Genomic DNA, 14,131 nt, shown 5'->3' with positions numbered 1-14,131 from the left:
TTCCTTTTTGGCTTCAGTATATTTGCTTTGTACCTCTAAGACATACTGATATGGTGCCTGGAGTATAAGCACTTAATAGTGCTTAGTGATTAATAGTCAAGTATTACATGACTGTTCATACATATTAATACATCTATATATGTTTTAATTACCTACATGTGTATTAACTTGACTAGTGAATTGCCTTACCTAAACTTTGAATCTTTCTAATTGCCCAGCACAGTAAGCTGCTCACTGTAGGCACTTAATAAATCTTTGTCCAATTTAAAATTGGTCCTAGTGATGCCATATACACACGGACACATGCAGAATGCACCCAGAAACAAACTTTAGTTGTTAAAGGTATGGTGAACTTAAGTTTAAATGTATCCCATTAAGATTAAATAACAAGTGAAATAAAAATTTCTGTTAGAAAACTTTACTGTGAGCAGAAAAATAAGATGTGTAATTGATTTCAGAATCCAAGAGCCAACAGAATCAAACAAAGTAATGTTAATCCATAGATTTTACTTTAAACATGAAACTTGATTCAGTTTGTAGACAAATAAAAGACCATTTTGGTTAATACTGAACCTTGATAGAAAGTGATAGGAGGGCAATAATAAATGTGTTTTCCCCCTCATGCCTGTCTGAAAAGATAAAGGACCCAAATATATTAGAAAAGAATAAACTTTTTCCTCCCTAAAGTGACCCATAATGGCCTCAGTTCTAAAGCCAGAGCTTTCCAGCAGAGGTCTGCTGTTACACCTATTCATTGTTCTCCCACTATTATCTAGGAAATCTAGAAGAAGAAAAAGAATATATTTTTAAAAGCATATTTCAGTGAATTTACTTTGGTCTCTTGATCTGAACAGCTAAGAAATTGAAACATTGGACAGTCTACCCAACCTACTTCCCTAATAACACTCCACTTTTGAGTGGAGGAAAAAAGTCTCTGAAAGTACATAGTTGTAAACTTATTAAAGTTGAAATATGTAAACTTTTCTTTCTTTTAATAAATGGTAAATTTAAAAGTTTAGAAATACACTTTTTTGGCAATAAAATAAAAGGATACGAGGCATTTAGGCTTTCTAATGGAAATTTAAATCAGCATGAGGTATGAGCATATTTCAAGTATGTCATTGATTTGCTTAGAGCTTACCCTGCTTATTACAAGTTTAAAGGATGACTAATTTAACTGTTCTAATAAAGTTGCGCAACTGGAAAGTGTTCTGACATTTCTCAGAATATCCATTATACTTCTGTGGACCGTATCTTTATCATTTCTGTCGTTTTGAATGAGAAATAAGGCAGAGATTCTTGGAGTGTGGTTTGGGGGCTGCCATGTGGCCCAGAGGCAAAGGTAGAACCTCATAATGTCAGATTCTTGTTCCTACCAGCACAGAGTGAGAAAAGAGAAGGGGAACCCTCCGTGCTCAATGACTTTACTGCTGGTGGTGGTGTTTGTCCTTCATTTCCAAAGAGGACCAGTGACATCATGGGTGAATTGGATTAAAGTGAGGCAGAATTGCCTGAAGTCTTCAACCTCACTCTCTCTTCCTTAGTCCTCGAAGTCCAGTGGCAAACAAAAGTCAGGATGACTAGTGATGGCCTGGGATACAATGGAGTCTTTTACACCTGATCAAGCTGCAAGCATTCCACAGTTCCTCATCTGCCCATTCTAACAAGGAAGCTCTTCACTTCTTTAGAATAGACTTTCACCAACAGGTTTGAGGACTGTCAGTTACTTTCAACCTGATTTACCCTATCTGTTGAGACAGTTTACCGGGGTATAGTCACTGCCCATGCTCTAGCTTTGTAGAGTCACAGTTGGGAGTTGGGTGAATCAGGTGGACACCAAAGGTGGATTGGCAAACCCTTACACCAGAGATGCTAACATCAGTGGATAGAGTGCTGGGTCTGGAAACAGGAATACTTACCTTTGTGAGTTCAGATCCAATGTTAGACACTTATTAGCTATGTCATCCTTGGCAAGTCACTTAACCCTATTTACCTCAGTTCTCTCATTTGTAAAATGAGCTAGAGAAGGAAATGGCAAAACACTCCAGTATCTATGCCAAGAAAAGCCCAAATGGGATCACAAAAAGTCAGACATGACTGAACAACAACAAAAAATTGCTACCCGTGTTTCCCCAATAATAAGACCTATCCCGAAAATAAGCCCTCCCCTTACTGTGTAAGATTCCTCTAAAATAAGCCCTCCCCCGAAAATAAGCCTTATTGAGATTGCTACTGTAGTGAAGGTGATCCCCTGCGCTACACACTACATTATGGTACCCTCTGTATGCACCGTTCCCCTCCCCCTGGGTGAAATGCACGCCGCGCTCTGAGCTGCATCCAATCAGAGCTGCAGCAGTGAGCGCGTCATCCTGTTCTTCCCCAGTGATTTGCTTATTGAATAAAGGTACATTTTTTTGTTCACATTTACCTGTTTATTAAAATTGCTGTCAATGTTCATTAAAATAAGCCCTCCCCTGAAAAGAAACCCTCTGGTGTTTTTCTGTCCAAAAAAATTAATAAGACAGTGTCTTATTATCGGGGAAACATGGTAGTAACTTCAAAGGACTGTGGCTAGATGTTCTCTCTTTGTCCATCTATCTGTGCTTCATATCCATTTCTCCATTTACTATTACAATGCATAGTGAATAAGACATGGACTTTGTAGGCATTTGTTCCACTGAAGTGATGCTTTTACTGAAAAGTTTGAAGAAAACTACACTAAAAGTAACTTCAAAACTAAAACCTTCAATATAAATATAAGATATGGAGGGATAGTTTAGAAACCAGCTAACTAAATACTCAAATGACTAAGGAGACATTGTAAACTCATTGATGCAGTATTCTCCCAATAGGATATCTTTAAAATGTTTAAGCATATATAAAATTAGATTCTTATCTATTTGATCGAGATTATTTAACACCATTATAAAATAAGCTTTGAACTCTGCTAAAGTTGTGAGTAAATTAAAAGAAAAGCTTATAAAAACAGTCCAATAGAGAAAGTTGGAGTGGAAAGAAAAAAAATGAGATGTTTACATCAGGAAAAGTGTGCTTTTAATGGAGGAAAAAATTGTTTTAGTACTCATTATATGTATATTCACTTTCATCTTTAGCAGGTAAACTTACTAATTGATCCTAGTTATATATTATTTCCAACCATGTGTTAGAATGTAAAATTCATTTTTAGCTTCCGGGCCAAATAGCAGGTCACAGTTTGAGGACCCCTGTATTAGATAAATCATCTTTTAGACATTTTTCCCTGTTAATTAAGATTTGTACTTTCTCCCTTATCTTTCCCTTTCTCATATTTTTTTTTCTATCTTACCTGAAAGTCAGATGCATATACATCTTCCTGCCCTAGAAAACCATTAAACAGTGAAGAATATTAAAGAATTCCCAAATCTTAGAGCACTAGACAGAGAGGAACCTTAGAGCTCACCTCTTGTAATTCTCCCCTTCCTTAGTAAAGAAACTTGAGTTCCAGGAAGTTGAAGTGACTTATCCAGGGTCACGGAGTGAGTTATTGGCAGAGCCAGGACTATAATCCAAATATCTAGATCCATAGTCCAGTGTCCTTTCCAAGTCACTAACACTCTCTTTTGCAGAAGCTGTTAGAAAGAACCTGGTGGCAGCTAGATGGCACTGGGCAGGCTTGGAGTCAGGAAGACCTGAGTTCAAATCCAGCTTTAAACATTTATTAGCTGTGTGACTCTAAGTCACTTAAGCTTTTTCTCTTCCTCAGCTATAAAATGGGGACAATAACAGTACTTACCTCCCAGTGTTATGAGGATTAAATGATACAATATTTGTAAAGCACTTTGCAAATCTTAAATTGTTATATAAATTCTACTATTTAGTCAAACCTTTATTTGAACAAGAATCCTTTAAAGAACTGCTTGATAAGTGGTCATCTGGCAGTGACTTGACAAATTCCAATAAGGGGGAATCTGCTGCCTCTTAAGGCAATTCATTCAACTTTTGAACTGCTCCAATTTCCTTGTATCAAGACTAATTTGCCTCTTTGCAACTTTCACCCATAGCTCCTAGCCTTGCTTTCTGTCCTCGGAATAGAAAAAGTCTTCTTTGTGACGGTGAACTATCAGACTCTTGGAGATAACATTCCCAGTTCTTTCAACTAATCATAATGAATTAAAAACATTTATTAACCGTTTACTAGGTGCTGAACATTATGCTAAGCATTGAGAATAAACATAGGAAAGTAAGATGGTCCCTGCCCTTAAGGATCTTATATTCTAGTGGGGAAGACAACTCATGCAGTATAATGGTGTCCAGGGAAGAAAGTTATGGTCTGAGATAGAGGTGTCTGGTGTGCAATGACAGTAAACCAGATTGAAATGTAATTGGAAAGTGTATATATAGCAATAAAAATACAATAGAACATACATAATATTAATATATGTTTTCTAAGTCAATATGTAGCACAGGGATCCTTATGTATGGTTTAATGGCCCATTTCTATTTGAGTTTGACACCACTGGCTTGGGGAAGTCATGGTTGTAGTTTGGCCTTCCTTCTCATAGAAGACCATGACATCAGGAAGATGATGTCATGATTTGTAAGTAAATTGGGTATAAATGAAGCAGGACTGTGCGAAGTCACCAGCCTCACTGTCTCTGGAAACAGTTGTACAGCTTATCAAAGGCTTTCCTAAAATGTACCCAAAAATGAACACAATACTCCATGTGTGGTCTGATCAGTAGGACTATCACATTTCTTAGTCCTGGACATTATGACTCTTAATACAGTCTACGATCATGTAGCTTTTTTGGATTTCCATAAAATGCTGTTGACCAAGCCTGTTGTCCACTAAAGCACCTCAGTCGTTTTCACATGAACCGTCCTTTTGCAATGCCTTCCTTATCTTGTATTTATGAAGTTGGTTTTTTGCACTTAGGAGTAAGGTTTTAACCTTTTGTTGTAACTGTTCATTTATTTTCCAGTCATGTCTGACTCTTCTTGACCCCATTTAGGGTTTTTTTGGCAAAAATGTTAGAGCCATTTCCTTCTCCAGCTCATTTTATAGATGAGGAAACTGAGGCAGATAGGGTCAAGGGACTTGCCCAGGGTCACACAGCTAATAAGTGTCTGAGACCAAATTGAAAATCAGGAAGATGAGTCTTCCTGACTGCAGGCCCAGCACTCTATCCAATGTGCCGTCTCATTGTTCTTTAAAACTTTACATTTCACACCATTAAATTTCATATAATTAGATGAACCCCATGTTCTAGCTCAGTGGTTTCAAAGTCAAACAGAAACAGGGTTATGTCTCTGAGACCATATGTTGACTTTAAAAAATCATATATTAAAGTGATCTATGTTCTGTTGTATTTATCCTGTTCAATATTTCCCAATTACATTTTAATCTGGGTTCAGCCTGTGCTTGGGAGCACAGCGTCGTGTGTTTGTCACTTCTGTTCTAGCTTGTCACAGTCTTTAGATCCAGGTTCTGCTATCAAGTGTGTGTCAAGAGTCTTTTAGAACTGTCTTAAAGATCATTGCATTGCTGAGAAGAGCTGAGTCTGTCAGAGTCAGTCATTGCACAATGTTGCTGTTACTGTATACAGTGTTGTCTTGGTTCTGCTCTCTTCACTCAGCATCAGTTCATCTAAGTCTTCCCAGGTTTCTCTGAAGTCTGCCTGCTCATCATTTCTTATACCACACTAGTATTCCATTGCATTTACATACCACAACTTGTTCAGCCATTCCCCAACTGATGATTTCCAATTTCCATTCAAAGAATTTCCAATTCTTTGCCACCACAAATAGAGCTGCTATAAATATTTTTGTACATGTGGGTCCTTTTCCCTTTTTAATGATCTCTTAATATCTCTCATAAGAATCGAATGAAAAACTTAAAAATTTTAAATTTAATATCCAAGTAATCTTCTAATTCAGTTGAGTGACTGTCAAAAAAAAAATTAGACCAGTGTGACCTGTTCCTAATGAATCCATGCAAGCTTTTGATGGTTACCTCTTCCTTTCCCTGATGTTTACTAAGCATCCCTTTAATTTAACAACTGTAGAAACATTTATCAAGCACCTAGGATAGGCAGCATAGAATAGTATAGAGGGTATTGGATTTGGAGTCAGGAAAACTTGGGTTCAAATCCCACCTGAAAATGACTAGCTTTATTAAAATGTATTTAAAATTTATCTTTAGGCCTCTTCCCTTATATGCAAACTGAAGGAATTAGACTCATGAACTCTAAGGTTCCTTCTAGCTCTAGATGTAAGATCTTCTGCATGAGGCACTTACATTCTAGAACTTTGCCCCTAATGGAAATCACTCAGTGACATCATTTACTGACTATCCTCTTCTCGTTTCTTTTGGATACCATTGATGGAGTCCTAACAGAGCTGCCCCTAGCCCCAATATTCAGACTTCATTACAGGCCCACTGTATCTACCTAGGCCCCCTTCTCCACCCCCCCCCCCTGCCCCGGTCTATGTCCTAACTTGTGCCTCACTGCTCACTACAGCAACAGATGCGTCCCTGAACTCTTAGTTCCCACAGAAACAGCAGGTATGCCCATGTGATAGAAACCTAGCACTTTACCCAGATCCTTTCCCACGAAAACAGGTGTGCAGTCACAGTTGTTGCATCCATTTAGCCCAAGACAGGACCATAATACCTAACTATCTATCTTGACCAGACAAGACCACAGTAGTTAGCCTATCAGAAGACACTACCACCAGGATGTAGAGCAGGATACTTGACCACCTCACTGTAGAAGGGGCCCACCCTATGATAGCGCCTGTACAGTAATAGTAAAGAACTGACCTAGTGAACTTATGATGTAGAGAGGCTTATTTATATCATTACCATATATGCATAACCCCCCCCCCCAACTGTATGCATCATGGGCAACTGCATGTGCAGTTACACAAAGGCTCAGGCCTCCATTACTTAATCCCTCAACATCGTGACAGTATTTATTCTTCCTTAATCCTGCGATACTGCTTGTTCTTCGGAATGTTTCAGAATTCTTTCAGTAAATGGGGATGAAGTTCTGTTTCTGGTTACTTTTACTCTTCAAGTATGGCTAAGCCTCTAATGAAGATCAGCCAGGTGGTACAGTGGACAGAGTGATGGGCTTGAAATCAGGACTCATCTTTCTGAGTTCCAGTCTGGCCTCAGAACTTGTGTGACCCTAGACAAGTCCCTTAACCCTGTTAGCCTCAGTTTCTCCCTCCAGGAAATGAGCTGGAGAAGGAAATGGCAAACCACTCCAGTACCTCTGCTAAGAAAACCCCAAAATGGGGTCATGAAGAGTTAGACATGACTGAAAATAACTGTACAACAATAACAAAACCTCTAATGAGTTTCCTACTTTATCTTAGGCATGAGTAATACCCTGTTTGCCATTTTTGTTCTCTCCTTTGCATCCCAAAGATCATTCTCCTTGGCAGAGAAAACAGAAACATTATAAAAGTCGAGAAGCTTCACTGATTTTTTAAATTATAATTGTAGATGGTGCTTTTGAAATATTATTAATTTGTTACTTGAAGGTTTGATCATTCATAAATTGCTAGTTGCCCAGCAAAAGCAGCTCATGCTGTTTGGGTATGATCTAATCTTTAGACCTTACAAGAATAGCTAATAGTAGTTTTCATCTTAAGCATTATAGAACCTTTGAGATTCATGGATAGAATTGATATTTTAGCACTTTGCTGTAGGGGACAGTAGATGATGTCAGATTAAATTTAAATTGATCTCTTGGTGTTTATCTCTGGTCCATGTGCAATTACTTCAGCACTGGAGAACCTTTCAAAGGCATCCTGTCAATACAGCTACCTGACAGTCATTTGTATTTGTAAACTGTGCATTTGGCACCTGCTGTTCTCGGTTGCTCTGCGGCTAGTGGGGAGTCAGAATGGGTATACAATGAAGTTATTGGTTAGTACAACTCAGTGGGAGTTATTGAAGGAAAGAAACAACACTTGCATGCCCTTAGGAGAGGATAAGAGAGAAAAAGAAAGTGGTAACATTAACGCCTACCTTCTTTTCTTCAGCTACCAGAAAATAATGGCCAGAGAAGCCAGCCAGCCAGCTCCTTCTGTAATGTTAAGTTGTTGGTAACAGTCCCTAGTTGTTGTTTTTACTTTAAAATCACATTGAATAATCTGAGCTGAATTTATTTTGCCTTTTTGATTTCAGGATTCCAAACAAGCTTAAGCAGTTTGTATTAGACTTGCATTCAGGAAAATTGCACAGAGAATTTCATCATGGTCCTGATCCCACTGATGTTGCCCCTGGACAGGTAGGAGTTTACATTTTCTTTCAATGGTATAATTTTTTCCAAGTAGTGGGAAAAAAAGCTCTTCTTCTCTTGCATTGATTTAATGTTTCTATTGCAGAAAGAAATGCTGTTAAGCAATCTTGAAGCAATGGCCAAAATGAAAATAAGCAGCAACAAAAGACTTTTTTTTTTTAATATTGAGAGAGGTGCTCTCCAAATTTTTTTATTTCTTTATTGGGTGAAGTGAAAGTTTCTCTGAATTCTCTAATAATGAAAACTAGAAGTTTTAAAGATATTATGTTAACTGCTTCTTTCAGCAATAGGGTATTCTGAATAGGAAAGCTAAAATTATTTTGACAACAAAGTATTAAATAGTACCTGCCTAGAATGATAGAAGGTGGCAGGATTTAGAACAGAAAGATCAGTGAGTTTAGTGGATTCTGTTATTTAATTACCACCTGTGGCTAACAGATTGATCACATCATATAGAGAGTAATGGTTTTATTTGTTAATTTTGTTGACCTCATCAGTATAATATTGCTTAAAATTTATGATGAAGACAATTTTGTGTAGATTTTATTTTTGAAATGCCTCATTTTGGGGGACATATATATTATTACCTTTCTGAATACCCAGTAGGTAATAAGTAATCTATATTATAGGTTGTTTCATTTTGCTTGTTTTTGTTTTTGAGACTGATCCTCCCTATTTTACCCAGGCCAAGACTGCAGCAGCCCCTCACAGGCCTGATCTCAGTACTAAACTGCAAAGAAACTTTAACCTGTTCCTTTTTTTTTTCTGACTTGAGCTGGTTTGCCCCCTTCCCTAGGCAGCCTTGGGGGCTCTCCACTTCTGGGGTTCACCATATTTGTGCCAGACATAATGTGGATATGCAAACAGCTTTAGTCCTACTGCAGCTCAGAACTGCCAGATTCAAGTAATCTACTAACCTCAGTCTCCTCCAGGTGATTACAGGTGTGCACCACCATGCCTACCCCCATCAGATTTTTATTTAAAAGTTTTTATCTTGTTTATAGCCTCAAAATGAATCTTTTTGTAATTCATGTAATTCTGTTCACTTTTTTCCTACCTTAACCAGCATTTGTTCTTTTTACATGGCTGTGACTTAAATCACCTTTTCTTCTAAGATGTCCTAATTTTTGCCTCCCTTTGTGCCTTGAAAAAAACAACAACCCTATGTTTCTTTTCATTTAACTTCTTTATTTAGTGGTTAAATTCTTTTCAGTGACAGGAACCCCCATTAGAGCACTTTAGAGTTTCTTTTTTCATTGAAAATTTGAATTCAAGAGTTTTCTTTAATAGTTTGGAAACTGTAGAAGCTGATAACCCCATCCTGCTGAATAGACAGCTTTGAGGAAGCATTCCAAGATGTTTTGTTTTCCTAAATATAAAATACGGTTAGTTTGGACAAAATGATAAGCATTATAACAGACCGGTTAATATTGTCACCTGAGCTTGGTGAAGCCAAACCTCTACTTCACTTATAGTTAATGGGTAGGGAAATTGAACATGACAAGACGAAGCCAGAGGGACAAACCCAACGTCATGTACATGGCATACTTTTGTGGTATTAGAACTCCTTGACAGTTCAAAAGACAGGGCTTTTTTCTTAACTACTGGTGCACATTGAAGAATATTATTAAGGTAAATTTTAAATGTTCACTTTCATTTTTATCCCATGAAGTTTTAGGCTATTACACCATTTAAATAGGTTGTGCAGAAAATCAACTATATAAATAGGAAATTCTGTAAAATGAGGTCAGAACTGTATAGCTTCCACAGAGTACATTAAGAAAAGTCCTAGGTTGTCTAGCTAGTACGGCATTCTCTCCCCCCAACAGAAATGTGTCGTGTCACCTAACATGTCACCAAGAAAAATGGGTCATTTCTGTAGTAATTGAGACAGGGAGAGTATAATTTTTTTCAAAATCATTTGAAATAAGGAAAGCAGCACCTAAGTCCTGTCTTGGAAAATGAAATCAATGAGTGTCCCCTCAAATAAAGTGGCTGTCTTTAGTCAATAAATCAGCAATTATTTATTAAGTTTCAACTATCTATCTTAACTCTGTGCTCTAGTTATAACATAACTTCAAAGCTGAAATATATTATCTTTTTATCTTTTACAGCACATTCAAGATGTAGCAAGCAGTCCACCAGAGAGTTCCTTTCAAAAACTAGCACCCAGCGAATATAGGTATACCTTATTGAGGGATCGAGATGAGCTTTAAAAACTTGAACAAAAAATTGCAAGCCTTTCAAACAACAGCATCAACTTATGTGGTGGAAATAGTAAACCTATATTTTCATAATTCTATGTGTATTTTTATTTTAAATAAACTAAAAGAAAGGTTTGGGTTTTTAATTCCCCTGACTCAAATTATATGGTTTGGTGGGTCATCCAATATAACTTCTTTTTTAAAGTTCTATTAATATTTAATAAGAAAAATGCATCAGAGGCCCATCTTCACTTTTGATCTAACCCTGACCGCCAAAACATACATAAATCCAATGGAAGGCAATATTGCCAGAGACAATATGTTGTTAACTTGCACTGCTCCATTACATAAGAATTGGGATGTTTTCTGTGTAACCTGGTAGTATGTACTCTCTTTTAGCCCCTTCCTTTCCATAGGAACAGTTCTGTTGGTACTTTCATTGTCACATTTCTCACAACAAAGAGGGTATATATTCTGGATACTTGGGAGGGGAATAAATTAAAGTTTTACAGAACTTTGTGTTGTGTTACTGATTCGTGGGATGCAGCTTGTAAAAATTTGATTATAGTCTTTTGGGATCTTTGACATGTAACCCAAACCTGTTACTAAAGAAGCCAGAAAGCCCTAAGTAAAAAATTTGACCTGACATTCTCTGAGCTTAAAGAGAAAGAAAAGGGGAAAAAAAATGCTGTTAAGCTTATAATTGTTTACATAATAATGGCTGTGGAAGGTATTTCAAACTATTAAAGTGATTTATTTATAAATTTGGGAAAAAAATTCTAAATTCAAATGAATACCAATGTTTCTAATGGGGAATACAACAAATAAAATCTGTTCAGTTTTTTATGTGTCCATTTAGAGTAGATCTTCCCTTTAGCAAATTTTGATTTTATGACTAAGGTAGTGCTAAAGCAAAACCTCACATTATGGCCTAAATTCATCTTACAAATTGTTCCTTCACCCAACCCCAATTACTCACTACCATTTTTGGGTCTCCCACTGACCTGAGTGGGTTACTGACATAGCTGCTACTCAGCATTCTGTTCACTGGATTCCTGATGCAGGATGTAGAGGAAAGCAGCACAAGAGAGAGACCAAAGCCAACAGAGTGGTGCTTTGCTGGCTTGGGCTGGCACTGTATGGATCAGGAGACTTTTTATACTTTTATACTAATACATATAAGTCAACCTCAGTTTAAGGGAAGGATGTTTTTTTTTTTTGTTTTGTTTTGTTTTTTAATTTAAAAGGTTGACTTATGTGCCATTATATAGAGTATGTAATGAATACCTGTAACACCTACCAGTTCTTTCAAAATAAAAAAAAAAACTTCATATTTTCTGCTGGATATTTAATTATTTGTTCTTTAGAAAAGAACCAGCTTAGTCAATTCTGGATACATTTTAGATAGATAGATAGATAAATAGATAGGTAGACAGATGGACAGATAGATAGCAATCTCCTGGAAATATTTAAATATCTTTAATGGGAACACCCAGTCTCTGAACACTTACGGTGATGGGAAGATTACATCCCTACAAAACTGTCCATTCTGTTTTTGGATGGTTCAGTTATTATGAAATCCTTCCTTATATTAAGCCAAAGCCTATCCTCATATACTTCCATACGTTGATTTGAGTGCTGTCCTCTGGTGCCTTTTTCCAGATAACAGATCTTCACATTTTTGAAGGTAGCTATCATGTCTTCTGTCTTTCATTTAAGCCACTAACTTTCAGTTACTTTAGTGGTCCCTCACTTGATATCCTGGTAGGCCTGCTGATTATTTTTCATTTTGTCAGTGATGGTCCATCACTGGACACATTAGTCCACACGTGGATTTGACCAGAATAGAATACAGTAGTACCATCACATTGTAGTTCTGTTCATGTGAACTAAGGCTTATTAGATTTTTTTTTTGTCCCATCGGAATATAGATTTAAAACTAGGTGAGACTTTAAGAGATTGTCTAATCCAATCATTATACAGATGAAATTGAGGCCCAGGAAAGTTAAATGACTACCCACAGTCATAGTGTAGAGCCAAGATTCAAACCCAGGTCCTCTGATTGTAAATCTATTGCTTTTTCCATTGCATCATGTATCTTCCCCATCCTTTTAAGTTTTCAGTTCACAAAAATCCCCAAGCTTTTTTCCCCCCTATTCTTATATATTTGATATTTTTAACCTAAATACAGAACTTTATAAAATTATTTTCTAATATTTGGCCTGTTGTAGTCTATTAATGTTTGATACTGATTCTATCCAGTATGTTAGGTATTCCTCTCAGCCTTGCATCATTTATGAATTTGATGAGCATTCCAAATATATGTTTAAACTATTAAGAAAAGTCTTGATCAGAATAGCATCAAGAAGCTTATGACTCCCCACCCTACCAGAAACCTCTTTTAGCTGACATCAAATCCATCTTATATATACTCCCATTCAGCCCATAGATCTCCATTTTCTCTTTGTTTAAGAATGTTGCAAGAAATGTTTTCAAATTCTCAGCTGAAATATAGACAGTACATCCCTTTGATCTGCTAATTTAGTAAAATTAAGAAAAAAAGGAAATGGCCTTGTGAACCACATTTAGTATATGATGAGTCTGGGTGTCATGTTTGAGAAGGAGTGTTCACAAAATATGGTGCCTTCACAAGAATAAAATCAGAAATTTGGTGATCATTTTATCAGTGAAAAAACAAGTCCCAAAGTTTCTAGTTTGCTTAAAGTCAATCAAGTGATTAGGGACAGGCCTGGGTCTTTTGACTTCTGGATCAATTTTCTTTTTTATGGCTAGGGTAGAGGAAGCATCGTCAGAAGGAACAGTTGATACAACTGGGGATGTTTAGCCTTGAAAGAACACTTAAGAGACACAATCACTGTCTTTAAAAATTTGAAAGGTTGTGGAAGATGAAGGGTAGGTTTGTTTTGTGTTGCCCTACAGAGGAGAAATGGAATCAACGAAAGAAATTCCTAGGAGCAAGAAGGCATATTTCGTCTGGATGTCAGTAAGAATTTTTCCAATGTTTAGAGTTGTTCAGTAAATGGTGAAAGATTAGGAACAATATCTCATTCCAAAATGGCAAAAAATCGTTGCAGAGAGGTGGGCATAAGAGCCAACTCATAGAAGCATCTGTAAGTGAAACTGGGAGAACAGCAGACATCAAATCAATCATATCTGCCCAAGTTCCTACAGCAAAAAGTGAATGCAACGATCATGGTTGAACCGCTTCACCTCAGAGCCAGATTGACTAGGTAAGGACATGGTGGTGGCACTTTGAAAGGCAGGAAGAATGGTTGGACTTGAACAAATATACAATAGTAGAAATGAATGTCAAGATGGACGTAGTGGTAGGACCTGTATTCCCTGCTCTCTGGGTGGCTGCAGCTGGAGGATCTCCTGAGTTAAAGAGTTCTGAGCTGCTGCAGTAGGCTAAGCCAATTAGTTTTCTCCACTAAATTTGACATTAATATAAATAAGCCCCTGGGTGGTGGGGAAGTTGCCTAAGGAGGGACAAACCCACAGAAATTAGGAGGATTGAGCTTGTGAGTAGCCCCTGGGCTTTCAGCCTGTGTAAGATAGGGAGTTTAAAAAAGAAAACCGGGGCAGCCAGGTGGCACAGTGAGTAAGAGCACC

At 37.2% G+C, this 14,131-nt stretch overlaps 1 protein-coding gene across 1 annotated transcript in view; it reads left to right on the top strand.

The window, feature by feature from the left end:
• Window positions 1–11,012, top strand: part of ERP44 (endoplasmic reticulum protein 44) — a 124,560-nt gene extending 113,548 nt beyond the window's left edge. The window contains exons 11-12 of the mRNA XM_069105853.1: window positions 8,180–8,282; window positions 10,409–11,012. Coding sequence (XP_068961954.1) covers window positions 8,180–8,282; window positions 10,409–10,510 — 205 coding nt within the window. The 3' untranslated portion in view covers window positions 10,511–11,012. The remainder of the gene's footprint in view (window positions 1–8,179; window positions 8,283–10,408) is intronic.
• The last annotated feature ends 3,119 nt before the right edge of the window (window positions 11,013–14,131 follow it).

The sequence above is a fragment of the Petaurus breviceps genome, unplaced genomic scaffold, assembly GCF_028583685.1.
Source record: "Petaurus breviceps papuanus isolate PSGF00001 unplaced genomic scaffold, PetGlider_PUasm1.0 138, whole genome shotgun sequence".
Taxonomy (NCBI): Eukaryota; Metazoa; Chordata; class Mammalia; order Diprotodontia; family Petauridae; genus Petaurus; species Petaurus breviceps.
This window is presented reverse-complemented; position numbering and strand designations above follow the sequence as displayed.